Below are 16,060 nucleotides of genomic sequence, written 5' to 3'. Positions count from 1 at the left end.
ACAACAATAAAATCAATGACTGGTTTTAATGTTCTGGCTAATCCTTGTATATGTGTTAGCGCTGAAATGAAATGCTACATAAAGAGCAACAAAATATTTAAATACAACTTTATTTAAATATTTAGCAACACCATCCTTCAGGACTTCATCTTCACTGATGGCAATCAAACCAATACACAGCCCGCTAATACAAAGAAAGCAGTACCTCAACCTACTCCATCTATTAACTGAGCCTGTATGTCTCACAGTGGGAGAGGGAACAAGCTGAGTGGACTAATATCTGCTGCTTTATTGCCAACATGACAGAAGTGTGGATATTTAAACTTTAAAGGGGTATTTCAAAATGTAAAAAAGTTTCCTCGTTGATGGAGAGCTGTTTCATTTGTTCCTCACCACTACTGTTAAAGCCTGGTCAAAAAAAAAAAAAAAACCCAAGTACACACTATTATGTATAAATGTCCACAGCAATTTACAACAACATGTTATTTTTTTCCTGCAGCTCATTTAAATACCAGACACAGTAATGCTGATAATGTGTTTGTGTAGATGTAAGTCACCTGAATGAAATGCAAATGTATTTGGTATATATGGCATCTCTAACAGTGTAGAGCAATAAGCCCTAAAGTTAACTTTTTCAGTACATTTGAATCCAATCCTGTATATACCACAGTATGTCTGCTTAAAATGACCCCACATTTGAGTCAGGTAGTAGTGCACAGTGTGGGGGAATTCAAAAACAGAGCTTAATAGTTGATTGTGCCTTAAGTAAATGTTGTTAGAGACAACCTGTAAAGAAAGTTGTTTATAGTGCTTCCATGGCGCAATAATATGGCTCTGCAGCAAGCGAGAAAAATGATGGAATTCCTCCCAAAATAATAATCAGCGTGGACTATAGATTTTTAAGAAACTTAGATTTCAGTTTCTGGCATATAAGGCTACACACTGATGAATCAGTTCAAAGTTTCATTAAATTCACCCAGCCGCTGCTAACCCCTACAAAATGCAGCATTTGAAATTTGAATTTTTGAGACATTCATTTTAAGATCAGACCAGCTGTGGATTCACGTCCTCCTCTCTGTGTTTGCGGGGAGGTGGTTGAGGTTCGTCTTCTCCTGTGTCTTGTTTGTCCCTCTCAGCCTCCACCCAGCTTTGTGGGACGATCATCTTCTTGGGCCCGTGGGGTGGCGGGCCGAGCAAGGCTTCGATGTCGTCGTAGTTCACCACCTCTCGCTCTAACAGTGCATTGGCCAACTGCGAAGACACACCCCCAAATAGGTATGACTTATTATAACTTCACACTAAACTAAAGATGACACAGAAGGGTGTGAGTGCACAAAATTTCTGATCAAAGAACAAACAACTGACGAGTGTAAGCTTATCTCTGTTGTCCAGTAGCAGCTTCTCTGTGTGCCTGTAGGCTCGAGCGATCAACATCTTTGCCTCCTGAAATAACAAGTGCTGTTAAAACTATGCCTTCTAATGACATGAGACAACATTCACTGTGTAATAGGTTAAGATTAACAGAGAGTGAACAGCAAAAGTTACAAATCAAAATTTTAAGGTGAAAACTCATTATGTCAACATTCACAGTGTGCTAATTTAAGAACAGAGAACTAATCTGAATTTAGAACCCACGTGGTCCATCTGCTGCTGCAGGCCCTGGCTGAAAGGACGACGTCCAATGGCACCTTGCTCCTCGGTTTCTGGGAATGAGACCTGTCCCACGCTGTCACACATGCCGTACTGCTTCACCATAGAGTAGGCCACTCGTGTCACCTTGCGCAAGTCATCCTGAGCTCCTGGGGACACAGAGTGAGGATGCTTCAATCACTGTTTCTAAACAGAAGGTACAAAACCCCACTGGAGGTCAAGGTATCCTACACTGTATAGGAGAGTATATATTTTTGGATGCTCGGCAATTCTTCAAGTAAACAAGTAAATAAGAATAACACAAAAAAGATTTGGTAATATTAAGACTAGGAAGGGTTAAGAATCTGAGCAATTACTTGAAAGCAATCAGCAGGATAAGTGAGAAGCGTTCACTGGAAGAAGGTAATGTGTATGTCAGAAGGCTGTGACTGCAGTGGATAGCCAGTAGATTGAATGTACCTGTTGTGACTTTGTTAAAGGTGATAGCCTCAGCAGCTCTTCCTCCCAGAGCCATACACATCCGCTCAAACAGCTGCTCTTTGGTGAAAAGGTACTGGTCACGAGGTAAGATTTGGGCAAATCCCAGGGCTGCATTAGTCCGTGGGGCGATGGACACCTGAAAAACACGTCATGAGTAATTTCAACTGAGGAGAACTGAACAGAACTGAAGGTGAAGCCTTGCTTCTCTTTTTATATTAACATTAACATTACATCTATGACAGTGTTTAGTTTAGATGTTTATTGTTTAGGGTCTATCATTTTATCAAGTCTTCCTGCACTGGCTTGGTGATCGAAATAGAAAGTCCTATGACCTCATTGGTCCTTACATGAATAACATGGCTTAATCATTTCTATTCATTCATAAGTGTACTGAAACTGGGTTTGTAGGTGGCCCATCTGGCAACCAATATCAATCTACATGTTAATTAGGTGTTACGTATTTAACACCTTGTCTGATGTCCTGGTCAGTCTGGCTTTGAATCATAGATGTGTTAAAGTCCAGTGGAGTAAATACTGGATGAGGCAGAGCAACAGACAGTGAGAAAAGAGACCCAGTATCATTTGCTGAACTTTGCCACAATACACAAGTCTTGCATCTGTATAAATTGCCAAGACAGTTCAACAACCAGTCATATAAATAAAGTAGAAATGACCAATTACTAACCAGATATTTGGACTACATGTTGATGAAAATATATATTTAAATTTACATTTGGACTCATCTCTTCTCTCCAGCAAAGCACAAGCATCAAGTAGGCCACACTATCTACTGGACTAATTTGACTAAAATGAAGTATGATACAGGACATATCTTGCATTTCAAATAGAAGCCTACACTACATCAAGTAGCAGACATACAGGAGTGTGTTACCTTCATTACTGCCTCTGTGTGCTCAAGTAACCATCCAACTAAGGCATGTCCAGACTCATGGAAGGCAACCACCTGCTGCTCCTCTTTACACAGGATCTTACTCTTCTTTACACTCCCTGAGGATACACACAGATTTAGCCAAAGTAGCTACTGAGACTACAAAATGTATTGTTTTTCCATGGTATCATTGTACCTGCTATTACTCTTTCCACTGCATATTCAAAGTTAAAGGTATCGATGGACTTGTAACCCTCTCTGGCGGCATGCAGAGCAGCTTCATTACAAATGTTAGCAATGTCTGCACCTGCAGAAACAAAGTGAGTTGGCAACAAAGAAGCTTCATGATCACCATATGGAAATGACAATTCAGTAAACATCAGCAGTGTTATGTCGTGACTTACAAAGATGTTTCATATTTGTTAATGGAGAGTTTATGTTTATTCATGGCCACGCAGGCCATTATATTGTTATGGCCACAGATGTTCATAGATTTACATGAGGACAAAACAGTAAATAACGTACGTACCACTGAAGCCTGGGGTGAGCTCAGCCAGACGCAGTGAGTAGAAATCAGCTGGTTGGGTCAGCTTCAGAATCTTCAGATGCTGCTCGAAGATCTCCTTCCTCTCCTGAGAGACGACAATAAAAATAAAACAAACTACATTTAACTGACAAACTCTGTAAAAACCTCCCACACACTAAACTGGGTTCAACTGTTACAGTATTGTATGTTTGTTTGCTTGAGAATGGATAATGGAATGGAAGCAGATTGTGCTGTTTTGAATCTGGTAATATAGCACATAAATAAGGTCACTGGCAACTGTGAGTGCTCAAGACTACCTGCAGTGTGGGCAGGTCTATAAAGATGTGTCTGTCCAGTCTGCCTGGTCTCATGAGAGCATTGTCTAAAATATCTGCTCTGTTGGTGGAGGCAAGGACGATGACATGGTCAGTCGTTCCCATTCCTGCAAAAGAGAGTTTCATTACTCTGTCTGAAAAGTCAGCCTTTGATGACAACAAACTGCCCTGAAATCCTGGGCTTTACTCACCGTCCATCTCTACCAGCAGCTGGTTGAGGGTCTGCTCCTCTTCGGTATTGGAGAATCCCGACATGTTGGTGGAGCGCTTCTTCCCCACGGCGTCAATCTCATCAATGTAGACGATGCACGGTGCTCGAGCACGAGCCTCCTTGAACAGACTCCTGACCCTAGCAGCACCCAGACCTACACACAAACACAACATAAGTCAGATCAAAACTGTTACATACAGTATCTAATCCCTGCACTTTAACACAGGAACATGCAAATAAACATTAAAATAAAAAAAGACACCATCATAACTAGGAGTATATACTCTCATACTGAATATGTAAGTTGACTGGCTTCATATCATATTAATTGCTGGTGCCTTCTTCACATACCTCCGATGACCTCCACAAACTCAGAGCCAGCTATAGCCAGAAAAGGCACCTGGGCCTCAGTGGCTACAGCCTTCGCCAGCAGCGTCTTCCCACAGCCTGGAGGCCCAAGTAGCAGTGCACCCTTGGGAACCTTGGCTCCCAGCTGGAGATATCGTTCTGGACTCTGAACAGAAAACATCAACATGGTGAGTAACAGACTGAAAAGGGGAAATTAAAGTTTTACTTGTGAGATTTGGATGGTACATCATCCTTAAATTACTTAATTGGAATTGCATATTCAATAGAAAAAAAGCATGGCTAAAGTACTACACAAGACTGACATATATTACTTGGAGATTGCTTTCTTACCTTGAGGTAGTCAACAAATTCCTTTACTTCCGTCTTAGCCTCGTGCATGCCTGCTACATCTTTGAAACTCACACCTTTGCCCGACTTGCCGTCCACAATGGTGAACTTGGCCATCTTGAGCTGATTCTGTTGAGCATGTTAGAATACACAATTAATGTGCTGGTTAAGTCAGTGGACTACAACAAGAACCCTAAGTGTATATGTGTCACTTTGCTTGTGTGGGGTCACTCACAAAAGCACTGAAGCCGCCTTGTCTGCCAGCCATGCCTACCAGTCGAAAGATATGCCAGAGAATAGCCACGCCAATAGCAGCCATCCCCAGAGCGTAGACTGCACTGCAGAGTGAACACATGAAAAAACATGAGAAGACTAATCCAACACAATGACAAGTTAACAGATAATGTTTTGTGGCTGATACATCCTCTTACTCAGTATAGAGACAGCATTCCTTTAAATTGCTCATAAACCTTCATAGGCAGCTCATAAACTTTTGATTTCATTTGATTTAAAGTTTGTTCTGAGAAAGGACATCTTCTTACTTCCCAAAGAATCCAGTGCGTTTGTACAACACCGGTATTCTATCCCTAGAGTCGATATTCAGCTCGTCTTCAGCAGCTCTGAGCTTCTCCTCAAATTTGTCAATGTTGGCAACCTGCATTCTGTACATGAGCGCAATCCTCTGCAAAGGAAGACACATGGCAGGAAATGAGAGGTCATCATGCATATCTGCTGCAAAAGTTCTGATGCTAATTACAGGTTTGTGTTAAATCCTGCACAACATACAGGCCTTCCAAAGATAACTGCTCCAGAGTGAAGGTAGATTTCTACAATGTCAGTCTCAGGAACGACTTGCACACGTGACACCTCTCCCTTGGCCAACATCTCATTGACAAAGTCGTTCCAAGAGATGTTACTGCTAATGCTGTTGATGGAGTTGAATATGCTCAATATGAACGCTAAGATGAGGAGGTTTCTCAGGCGCTCCCGGTACATCTGCCGACGATTCTTCTTCTCTGGAAGGTGAGGCAGATTATGGAAAAAAAGAATGAAACAGATCAGAGATCACAGCTAAATGTTGTGCAGTTATTGAACAGCCATGTGCCAAAGAAATTTATCACTTACCTTCATCTTCCTCTGGAGTTTTTCCCTTTGGTCCATTACCTTTATTTTTCTCTTTTTTAGATTGAGTCGTACTGAAGAAGTTTATTGACCCTGAAATCAAAGTGTTTTCCATCATGAGTGAGTAAAATATAATCTTATCATCAGAAGTGTTTGAAAGTGCATAATTATACTAGGGTTGATAAAACTGATTGCTTACCTAACAGATTTAGCAAACCAACAGGGTTTCTCAGCAGGTTGCTCCTGATTAACTCCTTGCTAATTCCCACCATGCCAGGACTCAAGGGTCTGTGGAGAAGACTCTAAAATGGCAATATTGGGACGACATATTTTACTGTGACAAAGTATCAGTAAAACCTGACAGAGAAGACGTACACAAGAAGAACAAGTACAAACGACACCTGCTGTAGTTTGCACATACATTAAAGCTTTCATCACAACACAATGCATTTCAAGTTCAGGGAGACAGCTTACTGTAATTGTAATTTATGATATTTCTGATTTAAAAAAAAAAAAAAGATCTTACGGACGTAAATTACAATTTCAAATTCACATTCTTTTAAAGGGTGAAGCAGAATTAAATTATTTTTTCATAATATATATTCTACGGTAAGGTCTCAGTAAAAGTCCACAGATACACATTTAACACCTCAGACTGATTACCGCTTGTTTCTATGTTAACAACAGACTCGTTTCTCTCAGTTTTTCTAGATTTTACTCAAAATCTGGGATTGAATTTAGAAAACCACTCATTCAACTATCATGTTTGTTGAATCTGGTATGTATTTTTTCTTACCTGAATGAGTTTCTGCGGCTGACTTTGAAGACTCCGCTCCGATTTAGAAAGGAACATCTTTCTGAAGTTAGCGCACCTGGACAGCACATTTTTAACACCATCGCTGGATATCGGCTTGTTCGATAACACATGAGAGTTTCGCCGTGCCAGTGTCCATAATAAACGAGTACTGTATTTTCTACATAGGGCAGCACGGTGCTGCAACAACAGAGCTAACATACTGTCTGCTATCGCTGACTGTAATATATAAGCTGGGCAATTGTTAAAGCATAGGTGTCGGTTTTAAGACGTTTGTTTACTTCTACCCCCGTTTAGCGCTAGCTTGCTTGTTATTCAACGGTGGAGCCGAGCAAAGATGTCAGCTGAAAATCAACACTGCAGCACGGAAAAGAAATCATAAAACACTATAAATTTACTCTAAAATTTATTTTATCGCCATTATCTTATTATTATTACTGTGGCGACTGTGTTTAATCTCTGCTGAATATTGCATAGTATTGTTCAACTCATCTCAAAGCCTTTAAAAACGTCTTTGCTTCGAACTTTGAACTTCAACCTTTCTTGATGTTCTTCAAGAACCTACCAGCTGCGCGGACGTTTGCGCAGCGTTTATACAATCTCGAGCCTCATACGTGGACTGTATGTATTGTATAGGGTCTCACATAATGTTTCAAACAGTTATTCTGTCAACTGTAATTTACATTAACTAGCTTTTTATTGTTGCAAGATTCTGCCCACTTTTTTAAAAGCAAACACTGAGAGTGTACAATACAGCCAGTCTACTTCAGGGATCACTCACTGCGCATGCAACACATTATTATTTAATTTATTATATCATTATTATTTTTATTAAGATCCATATTAATCTAAGTATATTAATTTATTTCGTTTTTTTTTTTTAAAGAAACTTACATTTTCAAATATATCCAATCATTTTTTTCTTTGACAATGCGGAATCAGCTGAACTCACAAATGTATGTTTTCTTTTTTTGCACTCTTATGCCTAATAACTGTATTACCTATTTAATAACTGAATTATTTTTCTGTAATTATTTTAAGTTTGTTAGATTTTTTGTTGTTGTTTCTTAAATTATGGCATATCTATTGGCTCCGTTTATATTCTGTTGAGAGTAGTGTCTGATCCCTCTGAGGGAAGTGTGAAACACTGAAAGCGTAAATTTTTCTGTGTGTGTTGACGCTGAAGCTGTGCACCAGCAGAGTGCGCTGTTAGCTAAGTTAATTGCGTCGAGCTCTTATTGCTGGATTCAGCGGACCTTAGTCCAGTTAAGCAAAAATAAATACAAATTAACGCATTTTGTTGAGAGTTGTAACATCCACCATATAAAAACCGATCACATGCTTGAGATGTAGTATCATGGGTCCATGTGTCATGCACAGTCTGCAAATTTCCATTGCAAATAATCACCTCAGCAGGTGATTACCTTACTTGAAGGAGCACGAATCAGTGAAATTAGTTGGTGGAGTTTGATAATTGGCATAAAAACAAAATCAGATTGCGTGAAAACCTACGTGTACAGGTCAGTTTGAGTGACATATTAAGCAACCCAATAAGAGTGCAGGACTTTTCTTTGAGCCAATGGGAGCCCTCGTTTCATCCCCTTGCGTTTCACTTGGACCATGGATGCGTCAAGTATATTCACCGGCACGCTCCGCTTTCTTGTTAACGCCGTCTCCTCTGACCTATACCCTGTATTTGAGATCTGACTCAATTTATGGAAAACAAAACATGCATCTTAATAAGGCAAAAATATCTGGTGAACACTAATACTGGTGATTTAACATTTAGAGAAGTGAGTTAGCCATTAAAGGCAGTTAACATGTGTTTCCGTAAACGTGTTAGTTAGCGGCTATACAAGATAAATACAAATATTCAGTGTACATTTCGCAGTTGACATTTACGTTCATATTTTAATTTACCTAGGCAAAATCTAAATGTGTAAACAAGGAGCCCGAATAAACAAAGTTTTAAGGTTTCTACGTATGTAGAAAACGAGTGCACCCAATTCTTGTACTCCATTTCCTTTTCTTGGTTTCCAACTATATAATGGAGTGTGGTGTCTTGAGTTTGAAACTGTGAACTGCGGCACGCCACGTTGGAGCCAACCATGCATTTGCTCTGAACCAGGGACAGGATGCTATGTTGATCCAAAATGGCGTCAGTTTCATCATGCGCGGAAACGGTATCCGCCTACAGTGCCAGGGCCAATCAGGACGCTCGTTTTATTCCCGAAGCGTTTCCGTCCCGTACATCCACACACCGAAGTCAAAGGCCGCTCGAAAACCGCTCGAATGGGTTGGCGGAGAGGATTAAACCGAAACAAAATATGATATTTTGATGGTATACGTCCACCAATGCAAGCCTACCGTTGTACAGATGGACTGTTAAAGCTTCGTAGTTTGTGGTGAAGATGAAGTAGCTACGCTGCAAGCGAGTTTTCGTGGATATTTTAGTCTTTTTTTTTTCTTTGGACGTCTGTTTGTTGGTCTACACGGTTTTAACAAGCTAGCACTAGCCTCGATTCCACTGAGCTGCTGTTGAGCTGCGATGGTCGACGCGAGTTTATGCGGATGTCTCCGGGCCAGTCTATACTGAACCGACGGCAACAAATGGGACCATCCAGCATCGGCCGAAAACATCGCGGCATAGACTAACCATTTAAGATTCATTAAACTATTTGAATTTGGAAAACCCAACAGAGGTAAGTCACATTTCTACTGCTTCTGCAGAGCTGTGCTAACAACAACAAACTGACCATTGCTACCTCTGTGGTTAACTCGGGTTGCTGAATGTTGCAACAAAGGTCAACTTGCAGTAGCTTCATTTACTTATGATTTTCAAGCATGGGCTTTGTTTATTGAATTTACTTGATTTCCATTGGAATTCCTGAAGATTTTTTTTCCACCATGCTGTCCTGTTTATTAATGGCAGCTTCTCTGTGGTTATGCTCGGCTGAGCTGTTTTGAAATGCTGATAATTTAATCAGAAATGCCATTTATTACGAGTATGACCCATTTAGGTAATGCGAGCCATCTGAAGTTGTTTTAATAAATGTAATTTAGCTGTGGTGAATTATTGCCCATGTGTGATGGGACTGGCACTGACTGTTGATGTTGTAGAACAAAATTTTAAATATTTTGAGTTAGCAGCCAATGCTGCATACCTTGATACCGTACGTGCACGTAAATATGCATACAAGCTAACAGAATAACAGATCAACTTTGTGCATGTGCTTTGGTAAAATGAATTAACTAGAGCTCTCTATGTACAGTAAAGAATATAGTAATTTAGGCTTAGATATTTTGCATACTCTCAGGATTAGCACTAATAGAGCATTTGCAATATGCCAGGCAGCAATTTTCATTATATTTCTTAAGGCAGTGCAATAATAATATCCTAATATTGACCTGATTGTGATTGTCACAGTGACATTACTTCTTTTGCAATTGACCTGATGCAATACTAGTCTGCCTGCCTATCCAGTTAAGAGTGCACGGCGTCATAAATTCCTGTCATGAAGCACTTTGTCTTGTCTATTTGCTGCTCTGCTCAGCCCTAGAGCAAAAATGGATGTTCCACAAGTCTGTCTGTAAGGATAGCAATGAACTAGACTGTCAGAACTAAAACTCTAGGAAGAAAATATGTGAGTGTTTTGTAGCACTATTTAAAGAACTGTGCTTTGAAATGCCCACAGGCTATCAGGATTTATCATGTCTGAAAACACTTAGTTGACTAACTGGGCTGTGTGGATGGATAACTGTCACAATTACCTAAGTTAGTTCAGAGGAGTGCTTGTATTTTCTGTGGTAAATAACGTGTTAAGGAGAGGCACAACAGGGTTGAATTTGAGATGAGCTGTAGAAGGAAACAGAATGTGGAGGAGAACCTCTCCACTTTGGTGCAGTACCAATGCTGAGGAAAACACTGCAGTGCCGCTGGTGGTGTTTTCCACCAAGATACTGAGAGTGTTTTAGTTTGTTGGGGCGTTCATGTTGACTACACTGCAGAGGCAGTGATGCATATCTCTGTCTCCCTTGAGCTTGCGTAGGTCCTATTTCTCTGTGCCATAGTTAAAGCCTCAATTCAAATGTTATAAAATGCTCTGTTCTGTTAAACATGAAGATTATGATGTGTGGGATTTGAATATAAACAAGCCTTTTTTTTGCAGAACTTACAACAGATTTTATCTGTTGTACATTTCCATACATCACTGATGTGTTTACATTGTGAAAGTATGATAACCCACACACTGATTGAAAATCTCATTTGAGTGCAAGTTTCATATATAACATATGAAGTGATGTCATTGCAACGCTGGGCCTGTCAGTCAGTTTGTTAGTGGGATTATTTTGTTCTTTGACATTATATTCTGTACATATATTTTTCACAGGTTCGGAATGTAGTGGACACTTGGACTCCTTTATTTATTTGTTTCCTTATGGAAGTATTTACTGGTGTTAAATTCTGATTTAGGTTATTGCAGTTGACTCAAATTGTAAGACAGCAAACTGTACACAGTGTGGAGGACCTCTATATCAGGAATGATGAACGTGTAATGCTGATGTTTACAGTAAAAGCTGAGCATTTATTGTATTCCAGAGTATTTTTGAGTTTTAAGTCAAAATATATCTTGTTGTAAGTATAGATAATTGCCATGCTACTTGACACCCCTGAACTGTATGTTCCAACTGGTTCCCATTAGTGAATGCTAGATTTTGCCCCTGTTCTTATAAGTGGTACCAGAGGACAGGAAATGGAGTTCTGCAGGGGTCAGGAAGGTCATGAGCTGTGACTATGACTCAGGGTTACACATTTTGTGTAATAGAAAGGCAGGCAGCATTTTTGCTCCTCTATTGTTGTTGCTGCTGATGTTGTTGTCTATCTGATTCTTGGGTGGCCTGCTATATTTTTTGTAAACTGACTAAAAGGCTCAGTTGAAGACAAACACAACTCCATGCATCATGACAAAACCACAACAACAAGGAAAGTGAAAGAACAAGATGCTGTACATTGCTGTGTTTAGGTGACTCAACAGTGACAGATGCACAAGATGAAACAAGTGATTATTATGACCAAGTCCTGTCAGAATCATTGAGTAGCCTACTATGCACAAGTATTGATTTTGAGTCTGTTGAACCCCAGGGAAAGTAGAGATGTCATCAAAACATGAAAAGCATACCAAGAGAGAGAGAGCAGATTTTTTTTAAAAGACTCAGAGAGCACTACAGTAGCTGCACAATATGACTGCATATTATAAATGACCACAATAGTCAAACTACAGAGTGGCTGGCATGTTAGTTTTTGCACCAGTGACCCTGCAAATGTATTCATTCTAACACTGAGTTTTATTTTGTTGTTTTAGTGAAGATGAGCCACATGTTCTTGGTGAAATCCATTGAATGTATACCTGGCTAAGTTTTTATGTACTCTTGCTGACATTTGCCAGTGAAATGTGGCTTATGATTTACACAGCAGGACTATTATAATCCAGTTTAAGTGACTACAATATGGCAACCAGTCTGTCATCCTTGGCAACCAGGAGCTGATTGCTGGTAGCCAGTCTGGCAGTTGTTGAAAACTTAACTGTTGGCCCCCGTTTTGTTTGGATTTGTCTCACCACTGCCTTTATTTGGTTTAATGTGGCAGATGCTCATGTATGAATCCACTGACCTTTACTTGAGTCTCCAATAGGGCTGGGTACTGAACTTTGGTTCTTTTATGACACCAACCGAAATGCTTCAGTACTGCCCAGTATTAAAAGATGCCTTGCCTTTTAGTGATAAGTTTTGGTACCTAGGAGTTAATCACATGGTCAAGATCTGATAATGCTGCCGGTGACTGGCTGTAACGTTACACACGGTAGAGGCATGCAGGCAAAATACTTACATGGTTACACCCACGGACTGGTTTCGCGTGTATCTCTATTGTGAATTACAGTGTGTGTGTTGAAGCGGTTAAAAATTGCCACCAAGGTCCAAAGTGTGGCTCCATTTGAGCAACATTGATGCAAAAAGGACATCATTGCCAAGGCTGGCAACATGACCAATTTGATGAAGCATTTGAACGTGCACAGAATCAATTTAAGAGCAGAAAGTTGCTCCGTGCTTGACAGAGCGTACATTTTCTACTGCTGGGGACACCATCAGCCGGGAGCTGTTACCTGAGAAAGCAGACATGTCGATTTGATGTTGAACTGCTAAGTGAAGTGTCTGTAAGATTTAAAGGTCCTTAGTATGCAGCAATGAGCATTAGACACTGACTTGTCACTTGTTGCAACTGTTCTTTTGCACTAAAAATTATTTGTTGTTTATTTTTTAGAGTAGAAAACTGTACCATAATGTGTAATGTAATTTTCTTTTTGCTAGAATTGATTTTATAAAATTGGTATTGAAAAAGTATTGTTCAGGAACCTGCATCGAAGTCAAGGTATTGGTACCAGCATTGAAAATTTTTGAATGATGCCCAGCCTTAGTATCCAGTAATTGTTCATTTTAGAAGCAAAGGTGACACCATAAGAGGTCAAATGGTTTTTAAACAGGAATTTTCACTCCTTACAGGCATTGGTTTAAATGTCACTTTTGTTTTTTAGTTTTTATATTAGTAAGATGTAGTGTCGTGAAGTTCAATTTTACAGGGTTTATATTTAGATTTGACCACAGTAGCTTGATCAGACAGGTCCTGTCTATTTCTGGAACATTTAATTAAAATACTTTTTTCAGTTTTGATAATCAGTCTCATAATTTATCAAGTTAAAATGCAAAACTTTGGAGACATCGGTTTGGTATCTGATACAGAGACATACAGAGGCATTCATGATTATTTCTGACAGTTTATGACCTCCGTGGCTAATTCAGTGTTATGACTAGATTTCTCTTTGTGTTGTGTATGCTTGTACATAGCTATTAATATGTTGCCCATTTGTTTTTGTTCCATTACCTGGTGAACAGACACTGTTGGTCTTGTAAGAGTTTTTTATTGTGTGCAGAAAAGATGAAGACATTACACCAACACATGACGTTGTAGTTTTGTTAATGTATCAGTGGTGGTTATGGGGAAAAATAGGTGGTACTTATCCTGCTCTCCTGGCCCCTTATAAGATGTATTATATAATAATAAGATGCGTAGGTGGATGACACAGTGTGCAGTATATTGTGTAATTTCTTCCTTGAATATTGCTGAGAAATCTTCTTTTTGAGGTTCAGATGGAGGAATACCACAGCTAGTTGTGCTAGTTGTTCGAGGGAAAAGAAGCCTTTAGCTGCAGCTCCAGCACCCACTCTGCCTGCCCTCTGTCTATGCAAGCTCTCCCCTCCCCCTCCTGTGCCGAGAATGTGGTCCTTTTAGGTAAACAAGCATGGCTACTCCTGTTTCTTGCCTCTCTCTCTGTCTGTCTGTGCCTTTCTTTCTCTCTCTATGTCTCAGTTTCTCACTCACTCCCCTCTCTTCCTCCCTGTTCGAGTTGTGTAAATCTTTTATAGCTGCTGTTCTACCAGCACAATCTCAGCGGATACTCAAATGGCATCTGAAGCCCTTTGAAATTCAGCCTAGTCCTTTGCCCCCTCCTCTATCCTCGAAGCGAAATGGAACAAAATGGCGGGCCCCAATCCTGCTGTTTCCCTCAGGGACTGTAGAGCCTCATTTTGGGGTTTAGGAGGTCCTGATGGTTGACGGCGTCTTTAACTCGTGTTAGGTTGTGGAAGCCTTCCGCTGCACCACTCTTGATAATATTTTCTCTTCCCTGAGTCTCTTGCACATCAAAGGGAGAGGTTCTCTTTTCTGGCACGCTGCTGCTTCTCCAGAAATGTGCTTTTTACAGACTTGGCTTTTGATCTTTCTGATCGGAGCTTGAAGAGGGAATATTTTGTGCTCTTATTTTTAAGGGAAAGTTACTGATATGCTTAATCATAATTTCAGCTATGCAGTAAAAATCTGAACTGGTATCACACAGGAGTAGGCTCCTGAGGGGTTTGATATGTCTTGCTATTCTTTCATAAATACATTATGACATGGGCTGACCAACAACAATATTGATTTGAAGTATTCAAAATCCAATGATAAAATGAATATTTATTTTATTTGAGTTAATAAACTTCTGTATTTGAAGATTATAGGAGCAGCCACAACAAAACAGAAGCTGTACTAGACTTATGTAAGATTTATGCAAAAGGGTGTTTGCCAGGGAGTTTGGATTTGTAGAATTTGACCTCAGTTTGACATCTGACTGAGATGTTTGTGTATCCGTTTTATTACTTTCAGTACTTAGTATTTTCATTAGGGAACATATTTGCAGAGACATGCTGTTATATACTCTAACTAGGGTTTATCTTAAAGAAAAATGAGGTGAATCAGGTGAAAGTCTTGGCTATGAAAAGCACCGTTGCATTTGTGCTTATGTTCCACACTGAGAGACCCTGAGTAGGTAACGCTATTAGGCAAATGGTTTCCCTCAGTCTGGGCCGGCATGAATTAGGAGGGTTGCAAATCTGGAGACAACAGTTGGTGTTTTGATTGGATGTGTCGCTGAGCAGGATGTTGCATGGGATGATGTATTATCCATACGTGGCATTGGAAATGTCCTGAGGTTAGTTGGCCAGGTCTGGGAGCTGATGGCAGAGACAGTCTGAGTGATGTGTCCCTCTGGGCTCGGCTGTTCTGGTCTGTTCAGCCTGTAGTTGACACACAGGGAGGAAGACGAGACATGCTTGCTTGCCTGGACTCACTTACCTTCTCTGTTTGTTCTCCTAAATCTGGAAGCCCTTTTTAAAGGTTTCCCATGCTTGTCTAAAGCTAAGGTGGGCCACCCATGTGTTTCTTAAACTTCCAAACACGCAGTGTTATAAAACAGAACAAGTCCGACAGAGTAAGATCTAGCTCATAGCTAGTGTAACCCTCAGTGAACAGAATTGAATAAGGCTTTTATAATGAAGTAACCGTTGCAATTCTTGCTGGAAGAATCATAGATTAAGTTTGTTTGATGTTACTGAGTTAAGAAGCCAGTCTAAATGTATGTTGGTACTTTTCTACTTTTTAACCAACCTTGTTAGGCAAAGCGTCGTTTTCCGCATGGTCTGGTAATTGTATACACCAGTGGTAGTATGCAACACCACCAAATCTGAAGTTATTTTGCTGGAAATCAGAAGCCTTATTTGACCTAGCCTTATTCATGCAAAGCATTCATGTTCAACACTATTGTTCACAGAGTATTGCTGTTCCATAGCTGAAACAGCATTGTTTTTTTTTAGCCATGACTGATTTTTCACAATTGCTGTGTCAGACCCATCTTCCAACATGACAACTGAGCAGAAGAAATCCATCAGATTGATGGTAGATGTGATG

General features: G+C 40.0%; 2 protein-coding genes across 3 annotated transcripts in view; one reads left to right on the top strand and one right to left on the bottom strand.

The window, feature by feature from the left end:
- Positions 1-94: 94 nt before the first annotated feature.
- On the bottom strand, positions 95-7,265 carry spg7 (SPG7 matrix AAA peptidase subunit, paraplegin). Its single transcript, XM_018683144.2, has 17 exons — positions 6,706-7,265; positions 6,109-6,211; positions 5,913-6,002; positions 5,574-5,803; positions 5,330-5,469; positions 5,023-5,125; positions 4,791-4,916; positions 4,443-4,605; positions 4,072-4,245; positions 3,863-3,987; positions 3,549-3,651; positions 3,216-3,326; positions 3,023-3,138; positions 2,110-2,266; positions 1,636-1,799; positions 1,366-1,443; positions 95-1,251 (listed from the first exon to the last, which is right to left on the bottom strand). Exons 1-17 carry the CDS (start codon positions 6,922-6,924, stop codon positions 1,045-1,047), a joined length of 2,409 nt encoding a protein of 802 aa, XP_018538660.1. The 5' UTR covers positions 6,925-7,265; the 3' UTR covers positions 95-1,044.
- A 1,702-nt stretch (positions 7,266-8,967) lies between these two features.
- Positions 8,968-16,060, top strand: part of ankrd11 (ankyrin repeat domain 11) — a 91,251-nt gene continuing 84,158 nt past the window's right edge. For both annotated transcript variants that reach the window (XM_018683149.2, XM_018683147.2), the window contains exon 1: positions 8,968-9,425. The gene's annotated coding sequence lies outside the window, so the exon portion shown is untranslated. The remainder of the gene's footprint in view (positions 9,426-16,060) is intronic.

This window comes from Lates calcarifer, linkage group LG2 (genome assembly GCF_001640805.2).
Source record: "Lates calcarifer isolate ASB-BC8 linkage group LG2, TLL_Latcal_v3, whole genome shotgun sequence".
Classification (NCBI taxonomy): domain Eukaryota; kingdom Metazoa; phylum Chordata; class Actinopteri; family Centropomidae; genus Lates; species Lates calcarifer.
The sequence above is the reverse complement of the archived record's forward strand: the minus strand, read 5'-3'. Positions and strand labels throughout refer to the sequence as shown.

Coding starts and splice junctions, on each gene's coding strand:
- spg7 (XM_018683144.2), bottom strand. CDS start 6,924: ATGTTAGCTCTGTTGTTGCAGCACCGTGCTGCCCTATGTAGAAAATAC. Junction 6,003..6,108: donor TGGTTTGCTAAATCTGTTAG/GTAAGCAATCAG, acceptor CTTTGATTTCAG/GGTCAATAAACTTCTTCAGT. Junction 4,246..4,442: donor GTTTGTGGAGGTCATCGGAG/GTATGTGAAGAA, acceptor GTTTGTGTGTAG/GTCTGGGTGCTGCTAGGGTC.